The following is a 17,678-nucleotide window of genomic DNA, read 5'->3' on the forward strand; positions in this document are numbered from 1 at the left end:
GGAGAGTCCGGAGCTGATGACATCACCGTCAGCGCGAGACGCGATTGGCCAAGGAGAAACAGTCAGAACTTGATAACATTAGATTTTTCATTTCACATTAAAAAGACTAACGTGAGGACACAAACATGACGACTGTAAGACGACTTGTTTTCACATTTTCTTAAACATACGATTATCTTACATGACAAGTGCTTTTTTTATTGTAGGAAATATTTTTCCAATAAAATGTTTTAGAGCACATTTATTCTAATGTTTTAAGTAACTCTCATATTTCTGTGTAAGTGTTCATCTAGTCTTATTTAGTTTGCAATCATGTAAACCGATTGTAATAATGATCTTAAACCATTTAAGACCTTATTAAACACATTTATCATGGGCATATTTTCATTGGTTTTTAACAATAAGAAAAAAAGAGAAAATGTCAAGATTTAAAAAAACCTTTATTCAATAAATAAGTTTTGAAAATCAGAATTTCAAACGTGAAATTTTCTTTTAAAAAGGCACTTAAACCAACTCTGACCTTTTTGCTTAAAAAAAGACAAAACATGAATTAAAAAAAACAACTTTGATCTATACGAAGAAAAACAAACAAATCAACAACAACAAGAGTTTTTGGTGAAGCTGTGAGCGATTTGGGACCTGAGACGTTAAAAACCCGGTTCCGGATCGGATGAGGATCGATTGCTGTGACGAAGAGCAGAATGTCAAATAGATTATGAGTCGGTTCTGTGAGTTCATGTATGGCTTCTGCACAGAACCATGACCCACAGTTACGTCTGAGACACCACAGACTCCTCACATAGAACGTCCGATGGACATTCCATGTATCACACACCATTACGTTGACATTTCTGTATGTGACTTTGAGTCAACAGCAGGCTGTTTCACTCGACAGCAAATGTTTCAGATTTAAAGATTAAAGCTCTAACAAACCGTATATTACATCACGAGTGAAAGGAGACTGGATTGTCCTGCTGCGCTCTCACTAACACTAAACAAGTTTCAGTTTTCAAACTTTTCAACTTATCAAACATGACTGTTAGATTAACACTGTGAGTCAAACAGATTTGACTCTCGTGGCTCTGTGCAGGAATGAAGCCTGGGATTTCAGTGGCACAAAATATGAAAGAATAAATTGTGATGCGTTTGTGACAATTTACGACAGAACTGAAGAGAAATCAAACATATCAATTTGTACTTGATTCGATTTTGACATTTTTGGCTGGTCTTATTTTAGGCTGGTCATGGGTCACTGGTATTCAGGCGAGAAAGTGAGTGGCGAACGTCAGCACGACTTGGCCCATCGTGAGAAATGCTGGCTCAACTTTCTGTCCTAACTATCCGAATCACTGAACGGTCAACACAGCATCTGATCTAACACTGATGGCTTTGAAAGTTTCAGGAAAGAGAAAAAAAAGACGAGGCACCGTTGTCCAGACCTCTGGCAGACAAGTCATTCGCTCAAAGACACGTAAAAAATGCTCACACACAGCTGTACAAGTTCGACTGATGCATAGAGGCAAAAGAAAAAACTGAAATAGTGGCAGAACTCTATGATGTGGTGTCTAAAACAACAGTGAGGCATCAGACTCCCGACAACTTCTCACCCCCAGCCCCCTCCCCAAATCTCCTCTGTACAGTGTTTCCATCTGAGTGAAGGCGTCGCTCCATCACTTGCCCTCGTACTTTGGATTGACGACAGTTGTGACGGCGCTCTTGTAGATGGGATTCTCGCCCTGACAGGAGAGAAACAAGGCAGAGTGAGACAGTGGCGACGATGGCCAGCTGAAGAAAGCTTGCAACACCGATGAAGAAGTCTCGGGCTGTGTCCCATTTCTCACCCTAACATGAGGTTCTGAGTGCCCTCCACTATGAAGTGCGCTCCGACGACAAAGTGAAGTGAGTGACACTTCATGACGTCACGCGTAAAGACAACGTGTCATTGGCTGCCGTGCCGTGTTTTGTTTCCTGCATATCCCGTGTTGGAGAGGTTTTGGAAATGCCAGCGCCAACGTTTCTGCAACCTCTTGCATCCGCGCTGATCATCTCACGTGGTTTGGTGAACCAACGTAGGAGAAATGGGCGGAGCCGAAGCTGGCTTCGCCGCTATGTTACGGTGATAGATGTGTTAGAGGTATGACGATGCTAACGTCAGCCTGGATGCTAGCCCACTGTTGTTTGTTAAGAAGACATAAAAACTTACTGTTGCATTTGGCTCGCTAACGTGTGAGACGAGAGAAAGTAGACAAACGGAAGAGTAGTCCTCCTTACTAAAGAGTCCCTGTTGTCCTATCCAACATTGTCTTTAAATAAAGTACTTTGGAATCCTGGAAATCTCTCCACACTTCATATTCCCACTTGGTTTCAAGTCAGCTCCGGAGCTCCCTCGGTTCGAAGGGATCATTTCAAGTGGTGAACGGCCCTGGTCTAAGGAGTATTGGGACACACTACAGTTACACATGAACGTGAATAACCGAGTGTTCGGGTGAGAAATGGGACACAGCCTTGATCAAGAAAGAAGACTAGAACAAGGGAAAGGATGCAGAGGAGGACACAACAAGTTCAGCAGAGCACAAATCTGATGACTTCAGAATCGGATCTGACCCCGGCAGTTTTACCCTATGACCAGCAGGAGGCGCCACAGCAGGCTGCTGAACTCACCGTGTCCCACTTGGCGTTCATCTTCTCCTTCTCGAACTTGGCGAACTCTCTGCGGTCGTGGATGATCATGAGGAGCTTCCAGATGAGCAGCAGCGCCAGACCGATCAGAACGATCCCAGCCACCACGCCGGCCACAATAGGGATGATGTCAGGTCCCGCTGGGCAATCTGAAAGCAGAACTGTGTTAACGCCGAGCGGCTGGACCACAGAGAGCGTGAAGTCAGGTCAAGTACCTGGCTTCTCCACCACGTAGACCTCCTTGGTGTCATTCCTGATGGCGTAGGTGTAGTACAGCCAGCAGTCGTTGGCGTCCCGCTCTTTGCAGTGGCTCAGCGGGTAGCTCTGGTCGGTCGGCTGCGGCAGATCTTTGGTTTCTTTGACCTTGATGAGCTGGAAGTAGCTGCAGTCGCGCTCGCACGTGTCTTTCTTCTCGCCGGTCTGGAAGGCTCTGCACTGAACGCACTCTCTGTGAAGAGAAGACACAGAGGAACGGTGAGATGTGTCCACTTCCTGTTTTTCAAGACCTAATCTGGTGCGTAGGATTTAAAAAAAAAAAAAAAAAAACATGAGTCAGACTCACTTGTGCTCAGGGCAGACACCCGGGCAGGTGGGGCAGATCTCACAGGTGGGACCCTGGAACTTGGGGTTGGTACATTTACAAATGCCACACTCGCAGGTGCCTCTCCCGTTGCAGATCTGTCCGTTCTTGGCCAGGCAGGTGGACGTGTCCAGCGAGCAGTCGCAGGCACTTCCTGTGTAGTTTGCGTCACAGACACACACGCGACACTCGCAGCGTCCGTGTCCTGGACAGCCACAAGACTTGGCTCATGCCACAGAACTCATTGGTGTTTCGCCGTTGGTGGTTGCTCACCTCCACACAGCTTGTTGCCGGAGCGGTCGCAGTTGAAGTTGTCGCACTCGCAGTACTTTCCGCTGTACACCTCGGCTGGGTTCTCCCGCTTCTTGCACTCGCAGGTGCCGCAGACGCAGTCGCCATTGTTGCTGCAGATGTCGGTGCCGTTGTCCTTCCTGCAGTTGGCGTCCAGGTCTTCGGTTCGGACCTCATCTTTACTGCACTCGCACAGTCGCCCAATGCGTCCTTCGTTACACCTGAAACAGCAACCACTCATCAACAACCCTTCTCCAGCCTCTTTGTGATAATCCTTAGCTGCGCCACTCACTTGCAGGCCCCGCACTCGAAGGTTCCGTTGCCATCGTTGCACTGCTGGCTGTTGGGTTCGCCGTCTTTGGAACACTGACACTCACAGATGAAGTTGAGCACCACCTCCACCTCCTCAGTGAAGCCAAGCGGTTTGATCTTTATGATCTCAGACTTCCCATCCAGCGGACACTTTTGGGACTCGATGGAGATGTTGAAGAAGACCTGGATCCAAGAGCAAACATCATCAGACACGCTGTGAATTGGACTCGGATAGTCGAGCCTCGGTGCTCGATTATGAGGGCGAGTCATCACAAAACAATACTGTCTCAACCACAGAAATGTCAAACAGCAGCTGCTCTGAAATACTTCAGAGACACATCAGTAGCATGAGAATGAGTGCGAAAACCTCGTCGCCGATGGAAATGTTGGAGCACTTTCTGCCGTTGTCAGCCGTTTCCTCCACGCCGTTCTTACAGATGGCCTTGTAGGTGATGGTCACTCCTTCAGGCAGCCGGCTGTTCTCCAAAATGACCTCAGACGAGAGCGACTGTTGGAAGGAGAGGGTCCAATGATTATTGAGCTCTTTGGTTTGGTGTACACACACACACACACACACACACACACACACACACACACACACACACACACACACACACACACACACACACACACACACACACACACACACACACACACACACACACACACACACACACACACACACACACACACACACACACACACACACACACACACACACACACACACACACACACACACACACACACACACACACATTCAATTCACAACATTAACATTGTAACTTATTAGCGATGCATCATGTATTAAAAATAAGTGTCAGAAGGCAAGACCGTTTCCGACAACAGCGTCTGACTCACGTTGTAGGCGTCGATGATCAGCTTGATCACGTTGCTGGAGTTGGACGACAATGTTCCCACGGCCGATTTAGGAATAAGATTCTTCAGTTCCTGGAGGCGACCCACATGCTCGCGGTTAGATGGGGAATGATGAAAACTATAACCAGCCTGCAGTCTCACCTTGTAAACTGGCTGGAACTCTTCTGTCACGGCGAAGATGGTCTGGATGTTGTGGTCGCTCAGCTTCTGGACCAAGTGCGCGATGGACGGGTAGTCCTGATGAAAAAGACCAGAGTATTAATGGAAAATTTCTCTGGAAGTGATGTGATAGTCTGGTCGTTTATGATACTGTAGTACGGCCTTATCATTGGTAATAACTGTTCAAGCCACAGCAAGATTAAACATCCATTGATTTCATCACAATAGATGATGGTTCAGCAAACTGTTCCACAAGGGGGCGCTAGTTTTTGTACCAACCAATCTAGAGGACACCTTTTCACCAGGAATGTTAACTGTCAGTCAGGTGGCGCTAGTTTGAGCTGACACCTCATTGGTTACACCGAGTCCTGTCCCACCTCTGCCCAGCCCAGCATTAGATGATCACAATGACAACAGGACACTCACATAGTAGTGGCTCATGGTGTACACGTTGTTCTCCAGGTGGCACTTCCCATCGTTGGGCAGCACAATGCCTCCCAGTTTACCATCTCCAGCGAAGTGGAAACCAGCGTCGGTGGAGAACACCAGCAGGCGGGTCACGTTCCTCCAGCCAATTTGCTCCTGGAACATGGAGTTCGTGGCTTGATGAGCGTTCAAAGACAGCGCCCCTGTTGATCAGGAGAGGAAACTCACCTCGCACACAGCGACCTGCATGATGGCGTCGAACCCCCCCTCTGGGGAGTCCAGGTTCCCAGAGATCTGCTGCAGGCCGACCAGACGGTTGAACTCGTCCCCCTTGTCGGTCAGCTTCAGGACGTTCTTGTAGCTGAAGGGGCGGGTGCAATTCTGGTTGCCCGTGCACGGGTTCAAGAGACGGGCCGGGGTGGTGCTGATGTAGGGCATGACCGTCTTCTCCACGAACGAGCCAAAACCTGTACGACAAGGTTGTTAAGATTCGAGTTAAGAACCTCAAGTCTTCAAGCGAAGGTTCCTCACCGATCCTGAAGTCGGTGGTGATCTCCTGCATCTCCCTCATTAGGTCCGTTCCGAGATTCTTCACGTTCTCCAAATCGTCTTTCATAGAGAAGGACAGGTCCATCAAGTAGTACAGATCAATGGGGTAGTCCTCTGCCCGCTTGAACTTGAGCCTGAAGGTCTGCGGCTCTCCTGAAGAGCCAAGGTCACGTTATGATGCCAATCTACCCAGAACAGTAGCTTGAACATCTCCACCAGAACGTACCAGATCTGAGGTTCAGGGTGAGTTTCTGGGGCTGGATCTGGGTGATCTGCTCCAGTTTAAGCTTATCTCCCTCCTTGGCACGGTCAGTGACCGGTTTGTCCTTGTTGACCACCATGCTTCCACGAGGATTCTCGATCTTCGCCTCATTACACTTCCGGGCCTTCAGGGACTCGAGGTCATCGCAGCGGGCCGACTTGGACTCGCCCACCGTGAGGAAATTCTGTGGAGCAGCAACGGAACGAAGATGTGAGGTGGTTGGACAGAAAACAAACCTGCTGTTGAGCGTTTCCAGAAGTAACATGCTCAGAGGTCACTGTAGTTTAGAACTGTACTTAAGCCTGATCACCAGGCACACAGAGATGAACACCATGATGTGCACAAACATCTGGAAATCTAAGTGCGGAGGAATTTGAGTGTCTCGGACTCGCATGACCAAACGTGTTTGCTCGGCAGCACGCTGCATTAACACGCTCGCTGGAGAGACTACAGTTGTGCTGCTTAATTTAAACACGAGAAATTACTTTGATTTATGCCTGAACTCTCAGAGAAAATGCTCAGGAGAGTCATTCAAACAAGACATGGTCGTTTCAATGAGGTATCCGCACAGAAGACAATCAGAAGCAGATGACTGGGAGCAGACTGGAGGCGCATGACGTCCCACAGAGCCAGAGCACACAATCAGTCTAAACACAAATACTTCTGCGAGTGATACAGTTCAGTCGAGACCACATGACCCACAGAACCTTCCTGGTTTACCCGCTCACATCTGACTGAGTTAGTTGCGAGGACTCGAACCAGTGTAACACACTGTAGGATGATCATAGCCAAGGTCGTAATGTGTAATAGAACAAGAGCATTTTTTGAGACCCGTCATTATGTCGTCAGATTACAAGCTAACAGACACTTGAAGCAAAGATCACACACAGTAAATGAAGCGACTGCACTGATGTTTGCAATTAATGAAGCAGCGGAGAGTGAGTTCCAGTCGCTGCCCAGCGTGAGCCGGAGCAGAGTTACTGTAAATGAGCTCATGAACAGCCAGACTCAAATACTTCTTTCATTAGTTGATACGAGGAAGCCAAACATCAACTCTGGATCTCCTCAAACGCAGCCCTAGACAACACCTTTAAACACGCTGTGCCGCAGACTTGGCTGAATGGGCATGAAAGACATAGAGAAGCGAGACACATTCTGGAATCCTAAGCTCTTTTCCGTCGTCCTGGTTTGACTCACTTCGTCAGTGCACCATCCACAGGCCTCCGACACTTGGATACACTCTCCACATGACTGTGCGTTGGCTTTGATGCAGATGCTTCCCTCTGAAAAGAAAACACTGATGAATTCTCACAATCCTTAAGCTTTAAAACACCAAGAGTTCCGTCTGAGATGAGCTTCGGGCGCTGCACCAACCGATGACTTCACCTTGTTAAAAAAAAAAGAAAAAAAAGCTTGATGGGACCATAAAGGCGCAGTGCAGTCAGCCGGTCTGGATTTGATTCGCAGCACGGCTGTAATGTTCTGGAGGATGTTAATGTGACAAAAGAGCTACAGAGAGACGGCTGAAACACACGTTCACATCATCCATCAGTTGATCCATCCTTTCAGATGAAGAAACAACACTCGCTGGGTCAAAAAAAAAGAAAAAACACCTGACCAAATACTAAGTCTGAAACTCATGAAATAGCACCCTGAGGTGAAGCTCTTACCTTGCTGAGCGGAGCTGCTGCCGAGCACGACGGATAACGTCGCTATCAAAAGCAACCACAGGTCCATCTGGAAGAGAACATAAGATGAAAATGTTTATACTACTCTAAAGTCAATACTTAAAGGCAGGAAAACTGAATATTCCTGAGAAAAGGTAGGATTTCCATGTTGTATTATCACCTACAGTTACAAAAACTAGACTGAAAGGACAGTAACCAATGGATTACGTTCCTCTACCTCAGACACATCGATCGATCGGAGTTGAAACACCAGGCGTTGCATGAGCAGATCAGACATAGACACTGTTGCGCTGAGCTAACCACTCCATGACCCACCACATCCGTTTAATGCAAGGGAAACTAGCTGCTAAGACGTTGTGGTTTCTGTGGCAACACTGGTTTCACAAACTAAACATCAACTCGAATAGTTGAAGAACAAGGTGTTGTGAACCAGGATCACAACAATCATCCATGGTCCTGAAGTGATGTTCCTGCTGCCTCAGCTGAGGACATGAATGAGTGGAGCAGGCTTTATATTGCGTCCCTGAACACCAAACCAGAGTGGGGCCAGCAGTGTTTTCAGTGCTCCAGGTCGCCACTTAATGACACATAATGGCGATGGAGAGAAACAGCCTCATTTCCCCTCCTGCGTTTGTGCTCCATATTTGGACTGGTCCGGCCATGACGCCTCGTCCCTGCAGTGACACACTTCCTCGTTTATCTGCCCAATCGGTTCACTGAGAAACTCTGAGCAGCGTTCCACTTGTGCCATTAAGATCAACAGAGGAAATTGAACGGTGTTGACACTAGCAAAGTCAACAGCTGTGACCTGAAATAGAGCTGGACCTTCGAGTGTGTCTGAAAAGGAACACAACAGACTTGTTGAAGACCGAGAAATACTTCATGAATATCTATCGATAAGTTGTGCAGGCGGTGCAAACATCCTCAACCACATCCTGCTCACCAGCGTGTTCACTGAAGAACAATAAGTACCATGACACGAAAGCACAGTGCAAATGATCCCCAGTATTTACTTCACTGTCTGAATTGGAGGAATTATGGAGTTTAAAACCAGAAAATCCTGCCGGTGGTTTGCAGTCTTTCAGACAATTCTTCAGCTGGAGTTACTCAGTGACAACACGGCCATGCATCATGGTGTCCAGGTTCAATCAATGGCTCCTTTCAGGAACCCTGTGCAGGACATTCCTGAGCGTTCCCAGCCAAATTCAACAGGGTGACCATAACAACCAGCGACCTCACTGAAGTGGTTTGACAGGCAACAGATCACAGATTCTCCGGAGCAGAGATCCATCTCTTGCTTCAACACCACTCACGATCCGAGACTGTGCAGCCAAAGCAAACCTTGGAGCTCCTTTTGAGGTGAGGAGGATGAAGGGGAAGGGAGGCCAGGATTGTTCGGCGGCAAAGACAAATGTTTTGTCAAGAATTTCTAGCAACAGCTGCTGGAAAAGCTAACTGAAACTCAACACTGGACGGCGCTCCTCCATCATGCTCTGCCCATGCCATCTGAAGTTCCTTCAGTCAGAGATCCCGGTGAGACTTAGTCAACAATCTCCTGGAGAAGCTTCTGCACAGCAGAGGTAGAACAAATTTGACCCACTTTGATCGCAGACGATCCAGTATTCCACACATGTGCATTCAAGCCACATCTTTTGGTGTCACTCACAACTTCACCTAGCAGTCAACCAAAGTGATGAAACTCTCCATTACACATGTAGAGTGGGATTTTAACTTGGATGTCATACCAGCTGCATCAAACAAACCGAGTGAGTCTGGTGGTTAAATAAGTCAACAAGCTGGTCATCTGGCGCTCCGTAAAAAGACCCATCCCCCCGCTCTACTCTGTTTGCCAGCCGGCCTTCCTGCATAGCCCCACCTGCTGTAGAAAGTCTCACCCCCGGTCCATTAGCACCCCCGCCCCGGCTCCCTCGCCACTCAGCAGGACTGCATCCATTTCCTTTATCAAACCACACCCCGGGAATGACTGGCATCCTGAGAGGCTGATGAAGGATCAGGAAGAACTCTGAGCTCCAGACTTGGCCCGGAGGAAACCGAAGCAGAAAACAGCCTCAGTATAATACAGATGGTCCAAAAGACTCCGAGGCAGAGACAACGAAGCCCCTCAGAGATCACAGTCAGACCTAACTGCCATTATTTATATATTTTGAATTTTCACTAGGTAACGTTTGCAAGAATCTGTTGTTGTGTGTTCCCCTTGGACACAGACACATCCAAACATGTGGAAAACCATAGTCACAGCCTGGATATTTTAACAAAGACATCAGAAGTGACGTCATCGTTCAGCTCTCTGGCCACAGAACAGGAATTTCTATTAGCAACTCGGTCTTAAGGAAGTAAACTATTTATGAAGCATCTCTGTTTCCCATCATGTAGAAGACACAGAGGGACATGATCAACGACAACATCTGAGCGGGTTCTGACGAGGAAGAGTCCAGAGGTGAGTCATGACTGTGACGTCCTGACCTCCTGGGATCCCCACGGGAGGTGAGATAACACATTCCATTCTTCGTATTATGATGTGGAAAAACTGAAAATACCTCTCCTGTTTCCAGTCCTCTGACCCAGTGAACCCCGTCTTGGGTGATGGACCCAACCATGAAAATGAAACCGAATCTTCCGCTCAGCTGTTTTTGGTTTCTCAGCGAGTTTGTCTGATCTGAGCTGCGGACGGGCTTTGATTGTCGACATATGCAATGGAGTTTTCCAGTGCTGGGGAAAACCAATGATGCAACCCTGTTCCGATCCAAGTCAGAAAACCAGATTGAAATTTCAAGTCTTGACTGTTTCACCAAATAAACAGAAGCCGTTTCAGACGTATGTGTCACAAATTGTTGAAGCATTTTACTCGTTTTAGGGATCTTTAGTTTCATTTCCTCCTAAAAACTGTCATTGTGTCAAAGGTATCAACTGAGGTTTGAGCCTTATACAGTATCACATTACAATCCTTCCCAGCCGACCTGGCATCAATGAATCATCGAGTCACTAGAGTAGAGTAATGATCCCTCCCCTTCCCCCTGTTTGAACAACAGTGTAACTAAGAGAAGTGAGTCAGTGATCCAGACTACAATCATCAAGTCTGGTGTCTATTATGATATTTAAAGTTGAGGAACAGCAGGAGCGTTCATCTCTCACTGATCCACAATGATTCTGCCGCCTAGCTGCCACTGTGTCCCCACTAATTTTCCTTTAATAACGCTCATCGGCGCCCAGCAGCCAAAGATGCTGACACAGATTAACATGCTACCTCATGAATTCAAGGCTTCAGGCTGTAATTCCTTCAGCAAAGCGGGCGAGACTGAGCTTGTCCGGCATTTGTGGAAGAGTCGGAATCAAAAGTCAAGACCAAACAAGGGAAGCTGGTTAACCACGTAAGAGGACCAGCTCCAACCGTGTCCTCGCCGCAGTTCAAACCGTCCACAAAGCTGTTTAATCCAGCTGCGGTCAGCTCTGGACGCTCGCTGAAGTTTACAATCGGACGTCCTTTGGTTTGCTTGGATCGAAATGAATGTCAGCGTCACTTTTAAGGAAACGGAAAAAGCGGTCTGCAAAACTTTCTGCAATGATTGTGTAATTTCTTCCATTGAAGAAGACAGCAATCTGAGGTTTTGAAGACAATTTCATGACTTTGCAACATCAAAGATCATAAGTCTTTCAGCTTGGATTATGTGTACACAAAGTTTGTTTGCTCCAAATGCAGCACAGCTTAATAAATCAATACACTTACTTTGCAATTGTAAATCAACTCTACACATGCAGTCAGTCCATCACTGTCATTGCTACACTGGAGGAAAAAAGGTAAAATAATGGAATTGCATGAAAGAGCTTTGTAGAATAAACAATGTAAACTAGCATCGGAGATGATGACATAATTAAAGTGAAAGACAAAACACCAAACAGGCTCAACAAAATACCAAGCGCCCACCGAGATGTGTCAAACAAGTGACTAAAAACCATAACTCTTTCTTTGTGAACGACGCAGGTGAAGCACCATATTAAGGACTGATGATGGACGAACCCTCCTGATTTAACATAATATTACAATATATTCTAAACACACCCATCGTCATTCAAACATGTGTACAGTATAATCGGTCCGGGAAGTGAAACACAACATTTTACAGGGGCAGATGATCAGAAAAAACGAACCTGTTCAATCTGAAGAAAAGAAAAAACATAACATTTCTTAATAACTCTGACCTAAACGGGGGCATCAAGAGAACATGAATCACTCAGGTCCCTTAGTAGAACTGGTCCTAGTGACTAAGATCGACTCATGATGTTTAAGCAACAAAGTGAATCTGTGGTAACTGAGCTATACATTCAGTTCATACTTTCTGTTTACGTCTGAGGTCGGTTGAGTTTTATACACGAATGGTTTGGGCCAAACATTTCTGTCAAGTGTGCAGTAAAAGTGGCGAGTTAGCCTGAAGAGAAAAAGCGACGCGATGGCCTGCTTTCTGGGGAAAACCTGGAACCTAGACACTTTGAATTTGACACTTCAGTCGTCGTTTTAGATCTCACAGAGAGGAGGACTGTGATTTTCCAGCCAACACGTCTCTTCTCGTGAGGAATGAAGTGAGTGGAGCTAGCAGCTAACCCACACCCAAAGTTTACCCCTCGAGCTAAACATTCTTTTGTCGCCGCTCGGAGTCTCCGCGAACAAGCCAGACGTGCTTCACACACGAGCAGACAAAAGACTCACCTTTGGCTGAAGATTCTCCGCTTCAGTTGGGCTTTAACGTCATGTGTCTCCAGAAGAGTCAGTTAGAAGGAAAACTAGCTCAAACTCTGACGCTTTGTTTTCTTTCAACAGCGCCGCTGACACTTTCACGGCGACGTAACCGGACAGTATCTTGACTTAGTTTCCGAATAAAATCAGAATCTCCGGCTCCACCGGACTCGTCCTGGCTCCTCCGCAGCTGCTGCTGCTGGGACTTGTTCCTTTTCTGACCCAAATGAACAAACCTCCTCTTCAGCTGAGTCCCCGCCCCCCACAGGAAGAACGGCGGCGCGTAGTGGGCATATGAACAAACACACCGCCGTTGAACCTCTCCTCACCTCAGGGCCCTCGTGCGCGTCACCGCCGCATACACGTCCTGATCAGCGGAGACAATACACTCCCAAGCGCACAATCTTCACACATCAAAATCACTTACAATACATATATAGTCGGTTTTTATTTTTAAATTGAAACATAGTTTATGTTTGTATTTATTTTGTTTTAAATCCAGAGACGTCACATGATAAAACAAAAAAGGAGAGAAAATCATTGTCGGATCGATTAAAACAATTAATTAACAGAACAGATTAAAAAATGTTTATGCGCCGTATAATAAATTAAATCAAACAGCCTATTTCCTACATTTTGAGCGGTGAGGATGATGTTCGGCAGAAGAAGAGCGCCATCTTGTGTTGACCTACTAAAACTACATCAACACGAAGAAAATCCTTTTTTACACCTATGATTCATAAGTACTACGTAAAGACCTGAACGGAATTATTTAGTCTTTAAATCACCCATACGTGCAAATTAGAGATGTTTGTATGAACGTTATTTATCACGAATACTGTGAATACGAATTGAAAAACTTCCGTCACAATTGTTGTTTATTTTATTTTATTGTATTGGTTCATTATTGCGCGCTGTACCAATGCATTCTCCGAGTTGGTGGGATCCTCACGGACCTTGGCAATAAAGCTGATTTATTGCACTCTCAAATCTGAATCAGAGGTTTGTTCGTCATCACTTGACTCAGAACAGAGTCTGACGTGAAACCAATTTAACTCATTTACTTCAGCAGCGCAGGTGTGGCCCCGCCCACACACCGTTGAACCTTGATCCTTCACCCCGTCAGTCGCGCACACCTGACACTCCATCGAGCAGGAACTGACTCAGACCTCGAATAAAGTCCAGATGGAAGTGTAATATTGGTGAGTCCTGACAATCAATCTGTCAGGTGTCGCCATTAACTACGGGTACCTGCAAGGCTCAAACGTGAAGCAGCTGTTCAATTGCTCTGACAGATTTCCCACTCTGCTTTGAGAATATGTCGGGACCTTTTAGTCATTCTTCAACACAAACAGGGACGGGTTTTCACGGAAACATTTATTCCATCAGGTCTTTGGAGTTATAAAGTCGGTCAAACACAAAACTTCCACCTGAGGCTGCGCTGCTCCGGCGGACTTTCACGTTCAGAAGCAGCTGTGAGAGGAACGCGACGATGGCACGAACAGTGTCGCGGTACAAAACACCGCGGTACAAAACACCTCGTTAAAAGACGACCTCATCTTTGCAAACGTCAGTGAAGCGTTTCACGCGTGACTACGGGCGGAACGTCAACGTCCCAGTTCAACCATGACGAATGACGTCATCAGGACCAGGGTGAGACACGTTTGTCATTTACATTGGGAAAGACGGTTGGCCGAGATGCTAATGTAGCAGGTGAAGAATACTGTTTTGTTCTGTTATAAATTTCACCAAAATTATTTTATTTTGTAAAACTTTTACTGTGACTCCGTTGTACCGTTAACGATGACGTCACCTCCGTCTTCACCTCAGTCGGTACAACGAGCTGAGAGAGTGTGAGAACTGCAGCTGCTCGGAACTTATTTTATTTTCTCCATCACTTCAGAAAAAAATACAGGGAGACTAATCGACTCTTCAATCGGTTACGTGCCAGAACACAACGCAGAGCACCGGTCAGTAAGACCGGTTACACTAACCAGACAACCATGGCATGAGTGTGACTGAACTCGTAAAATAACTCCATAATTTTTGTGAAACACGAAAATGACGATTGTGTTCGGATGTTTTAACTATAATACCATGCACTTCTGTGACAACCTTCTCTTTAAAACAGCGGAGATGGTGCCCAATTACAAGGCCAGTGCAGAGGTGGCGATGATGGCGATGAGTACAGGGTCCATCATCCTCAGCATGGTCCCAGCGCCACCAGCCGTGTAGGTCTCCTGAGAGAGGCAGTCTGTGTCTGCGGGGAAAGATGACATGGTCAACACGGAGACAAATGAAATGAAACCCGCAGGTTCGCTGCCGCATCACCTGACCCTGAGAATTATAGATAAGTTTGACCCCTCAAGTTTACGATATGAACCTTGGAAATATTAAGCTCAGTTTAGAAGGACACGCAGAGGTCAGAGTCTGGCGTGGCCATAGTGGATGGAGTGGAGTGGCCAACCTGAAACCAGGAACAGTGTTAAGGCTGAGCGCCTGGAGAGCGTGAAGTCAAACCAAGTACCGGGCCTCTCCACCACGTGGACCTCCTTGATGCCGTTCCTGACGGCGTAGGTGTAGTAGAACCAGCAGTCGTTGCCGTCACGCTCTTTGCAGTGGCTCAGCGGGAAATCGTGGTCGAAGGGATGCGGTAGATCTTTGGTTTCTTTGACCTTGATGAGGTGGAAGTCGCTGCAGTCGCGCTCGCACGTGTCTTTCTTCTCACCGGTCTGGAAGGCTCTGCACTGAACGCACTCTCTACCAAGAGAAGTTCAACTGGAGTCAGCGATGTCAGTCACTCCCTCTTTTCCACGTCTGGTGTGCGGGATCAAGAAGATCCTGGGTCGGAGTGCCTCACCTGTGCTGAGAGCAGACGCCCGGGCAGGTGGGGCAGATCTCACAGGTGGGACCCTGGAACTTGCGGTTGGTACATTTACAAATGCCACACTCGCAGGAGCCTCTCCCGTTGCAGATCTGTCCGTTGCTGGCCAGGCAGGTTGACGTGTCCAGCGAGCAGTCGCAGGCACTTCCTGTGTAGTTCGCGTCGCAGACACACACGCGACACTCGCAGCGTCCGTGTCCTGGACAGCCACAAGACTTGGCTCATGCCACAGAACTCATTGGTGTTTCGCCGTTGGTGGTTGCTCACCTCCACACAGCTTGTTGCCGGAGCGGTCGCAGTTGAAGTTGTCGCACTCGCAGTACTTTCCGCTGTACACCTCGGCTGGGTTCTCCCGCTTCTTGCACTCGCAGGTGCCGCAGATGCAGTCGCCATTGTTGCTGCAGACGTCGGTGCCGTTGTCCTTCCTGCAGTTGGCGTCCAGGTCTTCGGTTCGGATCTCGTCTGTGCTGCACTCGCACAGACGCCCGACGTATCCTTCCTGACACCTGAAACAGTGGCCACTCGTCAACAGCGTCTCTCCCACCACTCGAAGCACAATCCTGAACCGAGAGACTCACTTGCAGCCCCCGCACTCACAGGAGCCTCGTCCACTGCAGCTGCGCCCGTGTTCATCCAGGCAGTCGGACGGGTCCAGCGCCTGAGCGCGTTTTTAAGTAAAAAAAAAGAACCATAAAATACATAAATAATGAAATCAAATTTCCAATACAGTCATTTGGTGATTTCAACGGAACTCCAAATATAGATTTTTATTTCTAAAGCAGTATATTTTTGACCTGTTTGTATATATTTTTGTAGCTGAAGTCAGAGGACTGCAGTCGCACTCACCAGCTGCGCACCGCACTCGGAGGTTCCGTGACTGCTGCGGCACAGCGTGACGGATAACGTGGCGATCACAAGTAACCGCAGGTCCATCTGGAAGAGGACGAAAGGTGAGGGAACAGGCTGTGGAGCTCCACAAGGCCCTGTCCTCGGTCCTTTCACATGGATAGAATTCAAGAAGAGCAGAACATAACGGTAAAGGAAGACTCAAAGGAACAAATCTGGAACATCTGCAGATGGGATGGGAGGAAGTTCATCATAATGAATAGCATAACTGTTTATCTGACGCAGGGGAGCAACTTTTAGAAACTATTTTAAAAGCAGTTCTGTCAACTGTGAAGTAAAAGTGATGAAATCGGTCATGAACAGTGACTTTGTGTCAGACTCTCCACATAAAACATTTGAACATTTAGAATTGAACAAGCCAGACACAGGAGCAGACGAAACACTCACTTTTGACTGAAGATTCTCTGCTTCAGAAGCACTTCAATGTGACAACGAGAAGAATCCGGAAGACTTCTTAAGCGCCGCTGACACTGTGAGGCAGCTCGACAATATATTTACTTGAATTAGGAATACAATCAGAGTCTCCTGCTAAATCCGACCCGTTTGGAGCGCCTAGTACTTGTTTTCTCTTTTGCCGACTTAAATGAACAAACCTCCCCCAGGAGGAGGGCTGTTACAAGGAATTTGGGAGGCTCCTCAGGCCAACCACAGGAAAATACATGATTTATATGAGTAAAACACACTTCATATGAATAAAGTCTTTCACTGTCAATAAAAATGCCTACATATTTCAGCAATATCAAGTATTGACAGCAGTTGTTACCAAGTCATATTTCTTTCATGCTTCTAGGTTCGTGAGAAACATTTTTGTTTCGGATTTTACTATTCTGATGGAATTCAGCTGCGATACAGAACAGTGCTTGAAGAACAGCCCAAGCTCATGTTTATGTTTGAAGCACAAACACCACTTAACATAGCAGATTGGAACATTCTGCTTTGTGAGACTGAAGCCAGAGCTGAATAAAGTAAATGGTCTGGAATACATCTTTTCCAATGTTCATAAATGTTTGACTTTCTTTTAAATGTTCCAATAGCCTTCGCCAAAAATAACCTTTTTTTTTCATTTATATTGGTCCTTCAAGCAAAGCATGCATTAAAAAATAAGTGCAATTAAGTGAATAAACCTGCAACAAATGAATTCTCGTCCTGATGGCGCAAGTCTGTTTAGCCACAATGAAGAGGCTGATGATGTAAGCAGAAGCCTGTAGATTGTTTGGTTGAACACTCTTTGCCAATTGCATTTCTCTTCTAGCTCTCCAACTCTGAAAATCAGGTGCATTTTCAAAATCAGACTGGACACAGGCTTTGACTTTT

The 17,678-nt window shown here is 46.8% G+C and overlaps 2 protein-coding genes across 3 annotated transcripts; both read right to left on the bottom strand.

The window, feature by feature from the left end:
• Positions 1-423: 423 nt before the first annotated feature.
• LOC128769494 (integrin beta-1-like) lies at positions 424-12,805 on the bottom strand. Its single transcript, XM_053883260.1, has 16 exons — positions 12,548-12,805; positions 7,807-7,873; positions 7,334-7,419; positions 6,101-6,320; positions 5,857-6,027; positions 5,554-5,792; positions 5,326-5,481; positions 4,882-4,977; positions 4,723-4,812; positions 4,230-4,370; positions 3,843-4,045; positions 3,533-3,771; positions 3,242-3,464; positions 2,895-3,127; positions 2,662-2,828; positions 424-1,736 (listed from the first exon to the last, which is right to left on the bottom strand). The coding sequence occupies exons 2-16, from the start codon at positions 7,871-7,873 to the stop codon at positions 1,671-1,673; spliced, it is 2,397 nt and encodes a 798-aa protein (XP_053739235.1). The 5' UTR covers positions 12,548-12,805; the 3' UTR covers positions 424-1,670.
• A 1,204-nt stretch (positions 12,806-14,009) lies between these two features.
• LOC128769081 (integrin beta-1-like) lies at positions 14,010-16,920 on the bottom strand. Of its 2 annotated transcripts, none has more exons than XM_053882376.1 (7): positions 16,752-16,920; positions 16,305-16,391; positions 16,037-16,116; positions 15,726-15,964; positions 15,435-15,657; positions 15,102-15,334; positions 14,010-14,834 (listed from the first exon to the last, which is right to left on the bottom strand). In XM_053882376.1, exons 2-7 carry the CDS (start codon positions 16,389-16,391, stop codon positions 14,722-14,724), a joined length of 975 nt encoding a protein of 324 aa, XP_053738351.1. In that variant the 5' UTR covers positions 16,752-16,920; the 3' UTR covers positions 14,010-14,721. The 2 variants fall into 2 exon arrangements, with proteins under 2 accessions (XP_053738351.1, XP_053738352.1); XM_053882377.1 differs by having other exon boundaries at positions 16,305-16,453.
• Between the last annotated feature and the right edge of the window lie 758 nt (positions 16,921-17,678).

The sequence above is a fragment of the Synchiropus splendidus genome, chromosome 13 (genome assembly GCF_027744825.2).
Source record: "Synchiropus splendidus isolate RoL2022-P1 chromosome 13, RoL_Sspl_1.0, whole genome shotgun sequence".
Lineage (NCBI taxonomy): Eukaryota > Metazoa > Chordata > Actinopteri > Syngnathiformes > Callionymidae > Synchiropus > Synchiropus splendidus.